The sequence below is a fragment of the Zophobas morio genome, unplaced genomic scaffold (genome assembly GCF_036711695.1).
Source record: "Zophobas morio isolate AGI-343-1 ecotype UQ-CSIRO unplaced genomic scaffold, CSIRO_AGI_Zmor_V1 ptg000373l, whole genome shotgun sequence".
Taxonomy (NCBI): Eukaryota; Metazoa; Arthropoda; class Insecta; order Coleoptera; family Tenebrionidae; genus Zophobas; species Zophobas morio.
This window is the reverse complement of record NW_026972477.1, coordinates 72,299-88,718: the sequence shown is the minus strand read 5'-3', so window position 1 is coordinate 88,718 and position 16,420 is coordinate 72,299. Positions and strand designations below refer to the sequence as shown.

The 16,420-nt window shown below is 27.3% G+C and overlaps 2 protein-coding genes and 1 pseudogene across 2 annotated transcripts; 1 reads left to right on the top strand and 2 right to left on the bottom strand.

Annotated features, from left to right (window-relative positions):
• The first annotated feature begins 1,494 nt into the window (after positions 1-1,494).
• On the top strand, positions 1,495-2,448 carry LOC135120293 (uncharacterized). The gene is made up of 6 exons (XM_064044596.1): positions 1,495-1,608; positions 1,724-1,822; positions 1,885-1,965; positions 2,100-2,224; positions 2,279-2,353; positions 2,409-2,448. Exons 1-5 carry the CDS (start codon positions 1,527-1,529, stop codon positions 2,324-2,326), a joined length of 435 nt encoding a protein of 144 aa, XP_063900666.1. The 5' UTR covers positions 1,495-1,526; the 3' UTR covers positions 2,327-2,353; positions 2,409-2,448.
• LOC135120304 (uncharacterized) lies at positions 2,384-3,995 on the bottom strand (annotated as a pseudogene).
• A 4,925-nt stretch (positions 3,996-8,920) lies between these two features.
• LOC135120296 (SUMO-conjugating enzyme UBC9-B-like) lies at positions 8,921-12,424 on the bottom strand. The gene is made up of 6 exons (XM_064044603.1): positions 12,393-12,424; positions 12,208-12,291; positions 11,889-11,955; positions 9,707-9,909; positions 9,214-9,293; positions 8,921-9,007 (listed from the first exon to the last, which is right to left on the bottom strand). Exons 2-6 carry the CDS (start codon positions 12,286-12,288, stop codon positions 8,941-8,943), a joined length of 498 nt encoding a protein of 165 aa, XP_063900673.1. The 5' UTR covers positions 12,289-12,291; positions 12,393-12,424; the 3' UTR covers positions 8,921-8,940.
• Positions 12,425-16,420: the final 3,996 nt, after the last annotated feature.

The following is a 16,420-nucleotide window of genomic DNA, read 5'->3' as shown; positions in this document are numbered from 1 at the left end:
GTACAATGTGTGAGTGGTTCTGGAAGAACAGCGAAGAACTAAAAACCTCCTGGAGACACCGACCGCATTGCTGACAGTCAGTTCTCCTCATCTCCCTACCTACAAGGAAGAAAGCCTTTTTACGTGCGCGATCAGGTAAGCATAAATTTCAAAACCCATCGCGCGCTCGGTGATAGCGTGCGCCGTCTCATGATCCCGCTACTAATAAAATGCTGTGTCGAGTAAGCCGTTTGTAGATGGCAATAGCATCGCGTCGAAAAAGGGTAGTTGGAAGCTTAAGCTGAAGTTCTTGATTTAAAACTTCGTTTCTAACAAACCATGGGGCGCCGATCATGACGCCTAGCAGTATGTTTTGTTTCACATGAAGCAAGGAGGCTATGGGCGGTGGGCCGTAGGTCCAAACAGTAGACTAGTGTGTCATGATTTGCCGGATGCACAACACAAACATGTTTCGCTTGTTGGGCAATGGGATTTTGCTTTAGGCACGATATAAAGGACAAGCCGCCTTGACTTTCTATTCGATATAGTTATAGTTGGGCAGCCACGAAAGCTTATTTTTCAGTGATGAATTCCAAATATATCACCTAAATATACCAAAGGGAGCCCTGCCTTCGAAGGAGAGCGGTAGTGGTGGTGCGCTCCTATGAGACAAAAAAAGCTTTTTTATATTCTTTATTTAAATTATTCATTAACGTCGCCATCAGCTGGCGAGTGTCATTAGGGCCTGGCAATTAAAACCGACGACTTTGACAAGGAGTAAATCGCCGTATAATCCGCATAAAAGGCAATCCGCGCGGGTGTGTGTAGGGTAAAAGCACTGCGCCCACACGTGCGCTAAAAATGCATTCCTTAAGTTAATATTTAAGCGCGTTGAAAAGAAGTAGAGAGGAACTCTGACCCGCTAAAAAGATAATAAGCTCAAAATCGACTATTTCTTTTTAAGTTAGTTCCATAGCACACTATCATATTCGAAAAAAAATAGTTCAATTGTTTTTTCACTTTGAATATCCATAAAGTGCTGCAAATAATATTATTTATTTAGGTTTAATTTAAAATAAATAATAAAACCGGTCCCTTACGAATTAAATTTTGAGCGGATATAAAGGTAGGCTTCAATATTTATATTTATAACTTGGGCTGAAATAAATCGCGATCTAATGGAACAAAGAATCTTCTTTAGAATTTTTTTCTTGACTTTTTACAAATTCCTTCAAGAATCACAAAATAAAACCAATTGACATTTGAATTAAACCACGCCCCTTACTTAATAAATCCAGTGGTTAATGTGTCGTATTTTATACAAATTTTTATGAAGACACACAGAGGTGTATATCTTATTATTATTTTAACTTTTATAGTCTAAGTAGCTTAAAAAAAAAGCTTTGCGTTCGTAGTTTACCACGGTTTTGCACATGAACCTTTACGGGAAGGTGAAGGGCTTTGTAGGGTGACCATACACTTTCACATGACGAAAGTTTTTAAAGCACAGCGAAGTTTTTTTGTACTTTTTTGCTTAATAGTTAGTGATGCTGGAGTTTTTTAAGCTAAATTTGCGGTCGATACAGCATTCCAAAACGAGATTACTATTTATGTCTTCCTTATGTCCAGGTTTTTTATCGTATAAAAATAATTAAGTTAACAACCATCTTACTCATAAGGCCTTTATAACTAACTATATTATTTTCTTTTCTGTAATAAATGCTCTGCTTTTACTATAACTTAGAAGGATCACAGCGTAACGTATATAAGATCATTAATGACAATAGAATTATCTTATTTATGAAAGGAGATCCTTTGCATCCTTTGTGCGGTTTTAGCAGAGGTTTTATGAAAATTTTGTTTCACAATTTAATTTTATATAACATTTATAACTTTTATTTGTAGGAGCGGTTCAGATTCTTCAATCATATGGTGTAAATGATTTTAAATACGTCGATGTACTTCAAGACGAAGAAGTTAGAAAAGGTTTTTTTTACTTTAACAAATGCGTTCTAAATAAGTTTTTATAATAAATTATAATTTTAAACGTGTAAAGGCTTAAATAAATAATTCTTAAATTATTAAACAAATAAAATAACTAATATAAATTCTTTCGTCAGAAATTAAGATTTTTAGTCGGTGGCCAACTTTTCCACAACTTTACGTAAACGGTGAATTTATTGGAGGTTTTGATATCTTAAGAGAACTGCACAATTCCAATGAACTTAAAAAGATTTTTGAAAAGGTTTCTTTTAGTTTTACTATCATTTAATTTTTTAAATAATTATTTTGGTTTCAGGTAAAGAATAACAATGAAAGTAAAAAAGCTGACGGGAAGAAACAATAAGAAATCTTTTTTAAAAAAACCATAATAGTAATAAAATTTTTTAATTCCGTTTTTTTGCAAGTTAATCTTTTTTAAAAATGAGCGGGCATACAATTCAGGATTAACAACTTTTGGGAATGGTTTTACTTCAGTTTTGAGCTCGTGCTGAACTTTATACAGAACGGAACCGTTTTCATTCGTTATTAGATTTATAGCGACGCCCATGTGGCCGAACCTACCCGACAGGTCAATTCGGTGGAGATACGTCTCAGAGTTTTTAGGAGAGTCAAGTTTATAACAACGTTGACTTCTCGGATGTCGATACCTCGAGTGAACAAATCAGAACACCCCAAATCCCTGCACGCTCCTGCGATTGGTCGATATCAAAATTCATGAACAGAAAAAAGGTTTATACGCCCAACCTCTTCAGAATTCGTTAAACACCTTATTGCGGTGCTCTTTAAGGCATTTTAGCGTGTATGTAAAGGCACGAATACCCCAATTGCGTAATTTTCCCTGCCAGTAGCTCCACTCGGCGGATGGAGTTGCAGAATAAAATCGATTGGTTGATTTGCAGTTTCGCGAAAAGCGTTTTTAAGCAGTGCACCTTTTTTTTTTCTTCCACATACACTTAATATTGCGTAATTCTTTTCAAAGTTAACTCTTCCATAAGATTGACCTCGTAAGGCTTCTTGCAGAGTGAGAAGGCGGCCATGTCCAATAGTATTAAATGAATAGAAAGGAAACCTCCAGCATATGCTTGTCTTTAAACTGCTTAGCAGTTACAGGAAAAGTCGAGAAAAACATTAACAACTGCCGTCTGCTAGACATAAAAGCCAGAAGCTTCTCCACAGTAGCAATAAGGTTTTCTGATAATAATTTTTCTCCTTCGTTAAGGACAACCATCTGACAACAGCTTAAAAGAAGGTCACGCCTTTTTGCGTTAAGCCCAGCAACGTGCAGGCGTGGAAACCAAAATGTGTACCGATTGTTAACAATAAAAATTCTGAAAAACTTAAAATCAAGGATAAATGATGCCTGTTTCATAAAACCGCATAATATTCTCATTTATACTCAACCTTCCAATAGAAACCATTACATGAAGCTTCGTATGTGCTGAGCACCAAGCAAGACTGTGGCGTTTGCAAAGCGAGCTCCTGAGAAGGCACAAGGATAAGTGCCTGTATATAAATCTTTAGCATCAATTTTTTCTAACACCGGAATGAGATAAGCTGCTGTTCTTCTATTGCCTTATAATAGTAGGTAGCGCATATAAGCTATAGTACACTCAAAATTATTATAGCAATTATTTTTACCATTCTTTGCAGTCAAAACACCAAGACCAGCTAATATAATCAGAATACTTTCTTCTTGAATAGAAAAAGGGCATTCATAGCCCTTAAAATATCCGAGTAACACGATATAGTTAAAAGTATTGAAACATCTAACATACAAAGCCGACTTTAAAAAAAAATTATACCTTTTCATAAATTCCTATAAGTAACTCTCTTTTTAAATAATAATCTTCAAACTTGGTTCCTTTGATTTTAGTTACATCTTCAGTCTTGGGACAATTATCTTTAGCAGGGATAGTAAGCTGGATTTCAATTCAGGACCACGTTTGTTTTGGGCTGTATACATTCGGGGAACAGACCGGATATATTAATATCTTCTTTCTTAGAAACACCATTAAAAGAATTTAAATCTTTATTTTTTTTTATAAAATTAAAATTCGAAGGGCTTATGCTGTCAACAACCCTTCTTCTATTCCCAGTTTTTTAAATTGTCGCAAATGTATTTTTGTATGAAATGAAACAATTAGATTTGTATATAATTGTTTAGATGTAGCCTTGTAGGTGCTATAGTTCTGCATATTGAAACATATGAGTTCGGTACATGGGCGAGTAAAAGAAGGAGCATGAAATGAATAAATCCCTTGAGGGGAATTATAAAGTTGGTAATTCTGTTGTGAATAAATATTTGTTGGATAAAATGGTTGCTTAAGGAGAAAGGAAGGAGGCAAATGTTTCTGAAACTAATACATAAAATTTACTAAATTAATAAAATGAAACCCGTATAACATAAGTCTGCCCTTTGGTGGGTTGATATGGGGCGAAAGGGCCTACAGGTTGACAAGCATAATTGGATCTATAGGAAAAAAACTGCCGTCAACCGGCTGAGTTATACAAAAATTGAATGGCGCGGGAATGTAGGTTCCAGTCTAATAGTGGGTTTCTGTAAACTAGATTAAGGAGTCTGTCAGCCTATAGAGTTCATCTCAACAGGAAAACGACGTAATAAATGGTTTATATTAATATATAAGATTTCTTTGAAATAGGATAGATACACCAGAAAATTGTCCAACTACACAAAATTTTCTTTTATAGTTTAATAATAAATATTAAGGAATAAACCCAAAACAAAAGTTATGTAAATATATAGAAGTATAATAAGGGGGCACGCAAAGTTAAGCATATACAAAAGCTCACGATAATATAATATATAGAACTATAGCCTAAAAGAAAGGTTAAAATTTATATATCAAACTACATGTACGTGTAACACGTGCGCGCTCTCAGCATGCTCCGCCTCTCCTGAATTTTTTTGTTAGATTTTTTGCCACGCCAAAAAAAGTAGGTACCCACCTCAAAAGGGCGCGAATCCCCCTTATTTAATTCAGTGATCTACATAAACAAAGTTCATATTTTAAATAACCTTTGTCCAAAGTTAGAGACAACTCAAACAGGAGCAATTTGGACCCTTAATATGTTAGATTTTCCACCACACCAAAAAGTGGACGCCCACCTTAATGGGACAAATAATCATTAATTGAAATATCAAGTCCAATACTCTAAAATATGCGAGGCTAATCAATGTGAGTATATTCTAAAAATAAGCGTTTTATAATTGTTACCGCTATATTAAGAGATTTGCAAACTCTTTTTAAATAATGTTCAACTGTTTTAAACTTAGTTAATATTTTACATAGCTGAAACCCTATTTTAAAAGTTAGTAAATAGTATTTTATAAAGCTATAGACACTTTAGGCTAGCTCTAAAGTTAGGTGATGTGATAGTTATTCCTATAACTCTTTAATTAGAATGTTAAAAAAAAAAAAAGTTTTCCTCTTTTCTTGTATTATATAACTATAGCCTCCGCTAAAAGGTAGCGAAGGTTAAAAATACTTGTTAACTATTAATTCAGTTACCCGCCATATACATAAACTTAAGGACACTACTTTAACCACTAAACCCGCCCTCACGCAAGCTCAGGTGAACACAAATATGGCTGGTGAGACCCTCGCAGAGAGTTTCCATATTACATTTAGGCGCATGCTACGAAACATCTCGGACGTTAGAAACATATCAAAGTGTTCCCTTAACACAGTTTACGAAACAAGGAAGGCTAGATAGGTTTTAATGCAAATTAAATTGTTTGGGCTAAGAAATTTTCAGTATGCATTAATAAAATGCCATGGTTGGTCAATAAAAAAAAAATCAAATAAGAAAACAGTATTTTCGCTAATAAACTTATAAGGTAGTTTACACACGATTAAGAGTAATCACAAGTATACTTTAAAAACTTAGACATACAAACACTACTACAGGAAATAGAAGTTAACTAAAATTATAACTTTGAAAGTTAAAAAAATTATAATAGTTGTTATAATAAAGCAATGATTATAATATTAATAAACTAACTAATAAATAATAGAAACAATAAATTTTTTATATAAATAGTTAATTAGTTATTACAACTATGAACTTAAAAAAAAAAGTCAAGCAATAGATTAGGCTTTGCACACTCGAAGTTAATAGTTCTGTTGAAATCCTCAAGACGAATAACATATTTTAAAGTTAATCCCCAAATTTTAAGTTCTTAAAAATAATTCAAATGATTGTTAGACTTGAAAGTTTTTCCTACAATTTCTCTATAAATAATATATTATTTTTTTTAGTGGGCTTAAGCTTTTACTTTTTTTCCGTAATATTTTAGCTTGTTTCTCCTACTACTAAATATATATAACTGCACTCGCAAAACTGATGTCTTTCTCGTAACTTTACGCAACTTTCATATCGTTATTATACTTACTTTTTTTAAAAATGGTTTTATATGAGAGGAATTATAACACATTGATTTAAAGTTAAATAAGCTAAGTATGGGTAATGGAGCGCCATCGTTTTTTCAAAAACATTTAAGGGGAAGGGGCGACCTAAACTTTTTATCACGCCCTTTAAGCATTTATAACTAGCATTAACCCCCAGTGAGGTCAATAGTATTTATAAAGTTACGAATGAAAGAAAACAGAGTGTAGTTTTTAGTTCTTTCAATTCTGAAATAATTTTCTTGTAACAACATAATTTTAATTGCTAACAGAGTCCAAAGACAAAAAAGCTCCGTTAAAGCGTACTAGCTTGATGAATTTATTGTGTCTCTAGAGGTCAGTATTTCTCTGGTTGCAGTTATATATGAAAAATTCGAAAAACTAGCTGTTACAAACTATAAACTAACAGCATATTGAGATCAATTCAAGTGCCTTATATACTTTGTATCTTTAATATTTTTATAGACTCAAAATAACGCCTTTTTTAAACCATTTTTTACCACAGAAATATGTAACAGTAAAGACAAGTAGACAGTAAATTATGGGAAAAGTCCGACAAGCAACAAATTTGATCTTTGTCAAAGTGTTAAAGTTAGGGTTAGTATATAAACCCGGAACACTGTGCCTTCAAGTTTTTGTAAAATTTTCTGTATATATTTATATACATAAAGGACAGCTAGAGGTACGTGGCCGGAACTCTAGTGCAAAAAAAATAATAAATGCGACTGCTTGTTTGCTAAATGAGATATTTTTTATTACTCATAATGAAGCGCCAAAGCGAATATTCAACTGTCATGAAAACTGTTTAAAATGACTTAAAAAAAAAAAATTATGAACGGGGAAGCTAGTTATAAATATTTACTAAATTAATGGCTTCACCTTCTACGCAATTTATACCTATCTGAACATTATTTTATAATTACTTTCAGGAACTAAAAATAAAAGAAGCTATAACTAGTGTGTCCCATTGTAGCAGAATTCAATATAGCGTATCAAAATCTATGTAAAAAAGTTTATTTTGAGACGAAAAGTAGTGCCTAGTATTTTATATTCATGAGAGTTACATATCAAAAAATTAACTTTTCAGTTAAATATATGGCGCCCTTTAAGGAATAGCTAAGTAACATAAAAAAAACAGATGTGGGAACGTTTCTTAACTTTTACTTTAAACTTTTTTAAAATAATTACGCAGAGCAAGCGAGATGTACAGCGTTAACTCTTCTTAGCCTAAATTACATATAGTTTTTACCAAAAGTAAAGTACAATGGGGAAAAAGTATTATCCCTTAGCTTCCCTTTCTCGACCTTTCATACAAAGTAGTCAACTGTGTACGTTATTCTTTCTTAAGCCAAAATACATATGACTTAAGTAAAAATAAACACACTGAGCAATCCCTTTGAACTTTTTTTATAATACCCATGCAAAGTAAGCATTAAGATGTATACCGTGTACCCTTCTTGGGCTAAAATAAATAAAACTAAAAAAAAAAAGAGGCAAACAGTGTATTCCTTTTGGCAAACCCTTAAACTTTTTTATAGTAAATATGCAGAGTTAGCAATATGTGCACCACCACCCTTTCTTTGTCTAAATAAATAAAACTTTTAAAAAAGACGCACCGGGCTTATCTTTTTAGCTTTCCTTTTAAGTTTTTTACAGTAATTAGGCAGAGTAAGCGATGAGATAGTACGCCACTGAGTTTTCTTAAGTTGGAATAAGTTAAACTTAAAAGAAAGAGGCACAAGGGGTTTTTATTTTAGCTTTCCTTTTAAACTTTTTTAAAGTTAGTATGCATAGAATGTACTCTATTAACCAGTCGGCTAAGCTGCATAAACTTTTGAAAAAAGAGTGGCATACTATAAAGCATCTCTTTTAGATTTCCACTAAACTTTTTTAGAGTAACTATGCAAAGTAAGCAAAGAATGATTAAACATTCTTGAGCTAAAACAAATAATACTTTTATATATAGGCACAATGTGCATTCTTTCTTTTGCTTTTTTCCCAACTTTTTTAAATAAGTATGCAGAATTATTGCTAAGTACAAAATTAACCCTTCTTGAGCTAAATTACACAAACTTTTAATAAAAAAAGCAAAATTTCTTTATATTTGACTTTTATTAATTATTAATATTTATTATAATAACTTTATAAGTATTTCATTCAAATCTTATTTAATTTTTATTCCTTTCCTATATTTTTAATATTTATAACTTATTATTATTAACATTTATTAACTTTTATTATCTTATTAATATACATAATAACTTTTTTAGCTTTCTTGCTTAATAAGTAGCCGTTCCTCTTTTTTCATATAATACTGAACCATTTAATAAGCATTTTACTTTAATATATTTATAAATCATAATCAGCTTAAAAGATAAACAGCTTTATAAAAAGTAAACACGCAACAGAACTCAACAAAACTTTTTCCCAATACCGCTGAAAGTGTTAAACAAGAAGAGTTCAACACTTCGCTATAATAATATTTTTTATTATTTTATGAAGTGCTTCACTGCTCCACAATTCAAATTTTTTAATCATATTGAGCCATCAATAACGCCTGAGTCCGAATCCGTTGGTTATACAATTCTCTATCTTTACTTTTTAAATAAAGGATAACGAGTAAATAACTTATTAGAAACTTTTAATATACATACAAGTTAATATAAATTTTGAAGGCACTAGACATACCGTTAAATTACAGTAATAAAAATTTAATAGTTAATTATAAAATTATTTTAAGAATTTGAAAAATTAATAATATTCTGTAAATATGTTTAATAATTATAATATATATTATAAGAACGTGTATTGTTCATATGCAACGGCTTGAGCCGGATCTCTAGCATTCGGTTCTTCTAAAAGAGCTTGAATTCCCAATAAAATCTTTAAAATTTTATTTATAATATTAAAAATAAGCAACAAACTTTCATAAACTTTAACTCGTTAAAGTTATTTAGTAGACAAAGTCATAATTATTAAAAATAATAATAATAAAATATATTATTTTAAATTTTTGAATTATTATTAAGAAGAGAGCAAAAAAATAATAAAAGTGAAATTATTTGTTATAAACCACAAGCAAAAGTTGATAACAATATAGTGAATATACTCAATTCTTATAATAATAAAGATAATAACAAGTAAAAAAAATATAAATCAAAACTGTTTATATAATATATCTTTAACTTTTTATAATAATGATGATACAAAATAACTTTTATTACATAATAATGAGTATAATAATAAACCTGTTATAAAAAAATAAGCACAATAAGTTATTATTGTTATCATATAACTTGCTTAATAGTAACTGCCGGGCGCCAGTCCTTTTCGGCGTTAAGTAACGACAAGCAAACCGTTCCGGAAGGAAATACGTTCGGATGGTAGATTGGCGGGTTGAAGCGGCAATTAGGCGGCATGGACGGATAATCAGGTCCAAAAGTAACGTCTAATCGGTACATTCCGCCCTCCCATAGGGTCCCTTTGCGGCCGGGGATGCCTTCATAATAGAAAATTTATGAGATTTTTATTAATAATATAAAAGAAAAGTTAATAAAAGTATATGTACTGTATATTTTTTTTATAGACCTTTCAAAATATATAAAAATATTGAGAAAAGTTTTAAAGAAAAATAAGTAAATATTATTTTTAAAAAAAGTTCGATTATAATAAAAAAGTTTATTAAAAAGGTATAAAGTTTCAGGAAAAAAAATATTGTACAAAAAAAATTAATTCAATATAAATTATTATTAATAAAAGTTTGAAAAATAAAAGTTTAGTAATTATTATTAGATATTATAGAAAAAGTCTTATTAAAAAAGGATGTTTATAATAAAGAAGAATACAAAAGTATACTAAAGTTTTTTTTAAAATAAAGAATATTTATATATATATAAGTACTAAATATTATTTTTAATAAAAGTTTTAATAGAGTTAATAAAAGTATATTTAAAAATGTAAACTTTTTTTTATATGATATAAATATAAGTTTAAACAATATCATTATATAATAGTTTTAAAAATATATTTAAAAAAAATTTTAATAAATATTATTACTAATAAAAGTTTCGATAATGTTAATAACTATTTAATAAAAGTTTTAAAAATAAGTATATTATTAAAAATTAAACTGTTATGATAAATAAGTATATAAAAGTATATATAAACTATTATATATATATATATAATATATATAAAGTAAAAAAAGACTTATAAAAAAGTATATAAAAGTATATTAAAATATTTTATTATAAAAATAAGGGCAATAAATATTATTTTATTATAAGTTTCAATAAAGTTAATATTTTATTATAGTCTTATAAAAAAACGTATAATTATAAAAAAAAAAACATTAAAAAAAGTATATAAAAGTATACGTAAACTTTTTTATGTATGTAATAAAAAAAATAAATCAATAAATATAATTCTTAAAAAAAGTTTTAATAAAGTTAACAAAAATTCAATAATTATAATAAAAGTATATTTATAGTAAAAAACATTGTAAATTGTATTAAAATATATTAAAGTTATAAAAAAGTTATTTATAGAATATATAATAAAAAATATATCGAAATCTAAACATTTTATTTTTAAAAAGTTATAAAAACATTTTAAATATAAATTCAACTGTTTATTATTAAAGTTTTAATAACTTTAATAAAGATGTTATGAAAGTTTAATAAAAGAAGTATTATTTACAATAAAAAAATTATATAAATTACATTAAAATTTGATTTAATATAAAAAAAAGTTATTTAAAATTTTTTTAATATTATTAGTAAGGCATATTATTTTATTTTTACTTCGATTATTTTATTCTATTATTTTATAAAAAAACTTTATACTTTATTGTACAACTTTATAATTTGTTTTAATTTTAAAAGTAATTTACTTGGTATTATTCATCTTATTTTATTACTTTCTTTTTTCAAATATATAAAAGTTTTAAAGTTTCTTATAATTATACTTTATTACTTTAAATTCTTAAAAAAATATTTTCTTAAAAAAACATTAAAAAAAAAAAAAATAAATTTTATTTTAATGTAAATTCATATAAAAAGAAATTATTTATAATTATTGAATCTATTTAAATAAAAATTTTTAATAGTAACTTGAAAACCATCTTAACATTAACTTTTAATAATCTATAAAAAAAATTATTAAATTATTATAAAAAAAAAATTATAAAAAAGAGCAAAAGAAGAAAATTATAATTTTTAAAATTCTAAAAAAATTTAAAACTATAAAAAACTTAATTAATATATTTTTTTATAAATATAAAATTTATTAAATTAATAACAAAAAATTTAGAGGTATTAAAATTTAAGATTAAGGCAAAAAGTTAAATACTATAAAGGCTTTTTGATTATATAATAAAAATAAAGTATCAGTTATAAATAATAATTTAAAAACAAATAAAATATTCTTAAATATTTTTGTTAGTAGTTTTTAAAAAACTTTAACAACGAAAGAAGTTACCACATTCCCAAGCGAATAAATCAAAACCTCTCCCATCGCTGGAAACTTTTGGTCTTGCATAAAATCCCTTTTATATACATATAAAAAAGTTTGTTACACTAAATAAAATAAAAATAAAAATAATTCAAAAATCTTCTATACAAGAAAATTACCAAAAAAAACATTATAAACAATGTTATACAAGAAAAAAAAAATTAATAATTAAATCTTTTATGCAAGAAAAATAAACTAAAAAAAAATTTAAAAATCTGTTATACAAGAAAAAAAAACAAAAAAAAAAACAATTTAAAATTTGTTATGCAAGAAAAAAAATTCAAACATGTGGATGATCCTTTCTCCAATTCTTCCTTTCTTCGAGTAGTCTTTTATAAGCAATCCCAGAAGTGTCTAATTTTTCCATTTACTAGTTTTTTTTTTTTTTTAAGCAGTAATAAAAATCAAGAGTCGTTATTAGAAAAGTAAAACAATAAACAAAAAGACGAGAAAAAGATTTTAAAATTTCACCAAGTAATCCCTTTCGCCTTCCAAACTTTTCAACCTCAAACAGATAAGCATGCCACTTTTAACTATAACGGAGCTCAGCTGAATTTTGCCTCATCAGTTTTTTGTGAGTGTACTTTTATTAAGTTGCTTATTAGCAAATAAGTTGGTTTCAAACTTTTATTAGTGTTCCGTGTAATTTTATTCATATATCTGCAAACCTAATAAAATAAATTTATTTATATAAAATACTAATAAGTACGTGTGTTTATTTTAAACTTTCATCAGAGTTCCTTACGGACTTAATCATGTTAAAGCAAACCTGATAAAATAAAGTTTCTTATAAGTAAAACCTATTATTTAAACTATTCTATATTCATTGCAAATTCATTTACATAATGCCACTAATAAGTATATGTTTATATAAAACTATTAGAAATTCATGTCAATTATATCACTGCAATTTTTAATTATTAGAACCATATATTCAATGTAAATTTATTTATATAACGTTACCATAAGTATATATGTTTATATTTAACTTTTATTAAAGTTCTATATTATCTTAATTAATTCAAAACAAATTAGCGTCTATGAATTTCCTTATAAATATGTTAATTTTAAATTTTTATTAGTGCTCCATACTTTTTAAATATAACAATGCAAACTTTATAAACTAAATTTACTTATAATTAAACATGTTTATTAACAACTCTTAGTTTTCCAATTTATTTTAATTATATCATTGCATATATATTTATATAAAGTTACTTATAAGTAGTTATGCTTATTTAAAACTATAGCTCCATACTATTCCATACATCTGCAATTTTATTTACACAGTTATTTATAAGTAAATATGATTATTTTAAACTCTATTTATTGTGCCATATAATTTTAATATGTTCTTACAAATTTCACAATATGAATTTACTTATCGCAAATATATTGATTTTAAAATTTATTTCGTGTGCCATATTATCTATTCCCATCAATGCAAACTAGTTTATGTAAAGTTATTTTAAGTAAAAGATGAATATTTAAAACAATAAAATTTCAACTTTTTCTAATCTTTTATTGCAAACTAATCCAAATAAAGTTACTTTTAAGTAAATTTTTATATATTAAAAACTCTTGCCCGTGTTTATAACTAATTTTTAGGTATTTTACTACCAAAGTAATATAAAAAGGTCTGACAACGATAGCACCGGCCAACGCGATTACTTTTCCGAAGTCCCTTTACTCGGATTTGCAGATGAGAGTTAGTCTTCAGTCCTAACACCTTTTGTATCTCATTTCTAGTTATGTACTAAAACTAGTGGTAATGAACGCTTCTTACGTCTGCCATTTGAAGATGTCCTCCGTGTGCATTCGCGCAACTCGAAGGGGTGTGCCGCCCTGAACGCGCAAATCCCCCTCAACGGTTAAAAGAACGAGCTCACAGTAAATCCCTAGGAGGACGAATTCAAAGTCTTTTCTTCAGGTAGTTGATATGTAAACAACTGAAACTCCTGAGTTCGCATGATCGCTGTTATTGAGCGGTAATCGTTAGCTGTCTTAGGAAATATCTTGATTCCAAGGTGGATATCTTTGACCCCGGGATATTTATGCCGGTGGTTTGCAAAAGATGGATTAGAAAGGGACCCTTGTTTTTCGCCTAGGGTAACGGGAGGAATCTTTCTTTTACGAGGCCCCACTTCATTCGATCGGCCAATTTTCTTAGGAGCGCTGCCAGAAGCACTACCCTTCTCATTGTCTACGTTGTGCTGTAAATCTTTTAAAAGCTTTTCCTAGTCTCCGTTTACTTTTCACTACTCTCATAACTCTTATCTAAACTATTATAAGTTATATTACCACCATGATAATAAATTATTACTAAAATTTTTACCACTACTTAAATTATTAATATTACTAATAGTGTGGTCGTTCCGGCTATATTATTAATAGAACGCTATTATGAGAAGTATTAATATTACTACCACTACTACTATTACTACTAGAACCTACTTAACCTTTAAGAGTTTGATTTCCGGTTAATTGTAAGTTCACGCTTTCTTCTAATATTTCAAAAGTCCGGGACTGATCTAGAATTTGTAAAGCCGTGTAACCCTTAGTCATTATACCAACAGACCCTTTCGTGCTCATTGAGTTTATCTTTGGTAGAGTCTAACTCTCTTCTGAGTTCTTCGTTGGCAGCTAAATACAACAGCGATCAAGGTTCACAGCTCTTCTTCATTAAAGGGACCCAATTTAAAAAACAGATAAAACGTAGATAAATGAATATAATAAAGAGAAAAGAGTTTATTAATTATAGTAATAATAATAAATTATATATAATGTTATAATAAGCTTCAACAAATCTCAACCGTAGTAAAAAGTAGTCGAGGTTCACAGGCCTCATCCATAAACGCCAAGAGGGTTGTGTGTGACCAAAAAAAAGGGAATTCACTATTGCATACGATACAGTTATTTACACTAAATATGATTTTTCTATTAATACTTTATATCGATTATCGAAAAGTATACTTTTTATATTTACTATTTACATTTGCTATTAAAACAACTATATTTTTTTTGTATCTTCTTTTTTAAAAAAAACATAGATTACGACCCATAATTAATTAATTAAATACTACTCCTCATCTCGTACGTTAACTTTATTTTAAAAACTTTGCGGTGGGAAAAATTAAGGCTACTATGGATATATTTTATATAATTTATTGTAAACTATTAAAAAATATAAATTGTTAAACTTATTATATGGATTTATTTTATATAATTTATTGTAAACTGATAAAAAATACAAATCGTTAAACTTATTATTATATGAATTTATTTATGTCACTTTATATAACAAACAATGTAACTTATATAACTATTAGTAATATTACATATTCATAAATATTTATTATAAAGTGATAAAAAAAAATAATTTGTAAAACTTATTATATTAGTTTATTTATGTTACATTATTTTATATTGTAATTTTATATAATCTTTTTAAATTAAATTTAAAAATATATTGTGCTTCTAAAATTGATAAAGGAATAAATCTTCTATAAAAATGCAGTGATTTGTATTAAAGAAAGGATTTTATAATATTGGCCTTTAAAATTTTATTAACAACTAAATTTTTTTTTTTTTTCATTAAAAGTATAATTTATTGAATAAAAATGAGTTTTATAATATTGGCAGTCTAAATTTATTAACAACTAAATCTTCTATAGTTGCAGCACTTTAAATTAATTATAATATTGGCTTTTAAAATTTAAAAACAATACAAAATTTAAAATGCAATAAATTAAAATAACAAAATTGAGTTTTCTAAAGTATTGACCTTCTAAAACTTATTTTGACCACTAAATTTTCTATAAGAGAGTTTATTATAAAAACTGAGTCTATTACTAGATTAGCAGTCTAAAGCTTATTAACAACTATATCTGCTATTAATGCATTAATTTAAAATGTTGACATTCTAAAATTAATTATCAATTAAATCTATAAATACAATTATTTATTAAAAAATTGTTTTTATTATAACATCGGCCATCGAAAACCTATTAACCACTAAATCTTCTATTGAAGTAGTATTTGAAATAATAAAAAATTGGCCCTCTAGAAGTTATAACAACTAAATCTTCTTTTAAAGCAGTAATTTAAAATATTTAAATATTGGCCATCTAAAATTTTTAAACAACCAACTCTTTTAAATTTGCAATAAGAGAATAACAAAAGTGAGTCTCTTAAAATATTGGTCGTCGTAAAATTATTTTACAACTATAATTTCTATAAATGTAATAATTTATAGTGAAAAAAAGAGTTAATTATTAAACTGGAATTCTAAAATTTATTATAACTAAATCTTCTATTGATGAATATTTTAAAAATAATTATAACAATGGACTTCGAAATTTTAGTAACATATAAATCTATAAATGCAATAAATTATAATAAAAAAATGAGTTTATTATAATATTGACATTCTAAATTTTATTAACAACTAAATCTTCTGTATATGTAATAATTTATAATAATAAGAATAATTTAAAAAA

Bases quoted from the DNA above. Each gene is read 5' to 3' on its own strand.
- LOC135120293 (XM_064044596.1), top strand. From the start codon at position 1,527: ATGCTGGAGTTTTTTAAGCTAAATTTGCGGTCGATACAGCATTCCAAA. The intron at 1,823-1,884 runs GTTTTATGAAAA...TTTTATTTGTAG, and splicing joins TTTGTGCGGTTTTAGCAGAG to GAGCGGTTCAGATTCTTCAA. The intron at 1,966-2,099 runs GTTTTTTTTACT...TTCTTTCGTCAG, and splicing joins AGACGAAGAAGTTAGAAAAG to AAATTAAGATTTTTAGTCGG.
- LOC135120296 (XM_064044603.1), bottom strand. From the start codon at position 12,288: ATGGAAAAATTAGACACTTCTGGGATTGCTTATAAAAGACTACTCGAA. The intron at 9,910-11,888 runs GTAACTTCTTTC...TCTATTATGAAG, and splicing joins TTTATTCGCTTGGGAATGTG to GCATCCCCGGCCGCAAAGGG. The intron at 9,008-9,213 runs GTTCTTATAATA...TTATTTAAAAAG, and splicing joins GTTGCATATGAACAATACAC to TAAAGATAGAGAATTGTATA.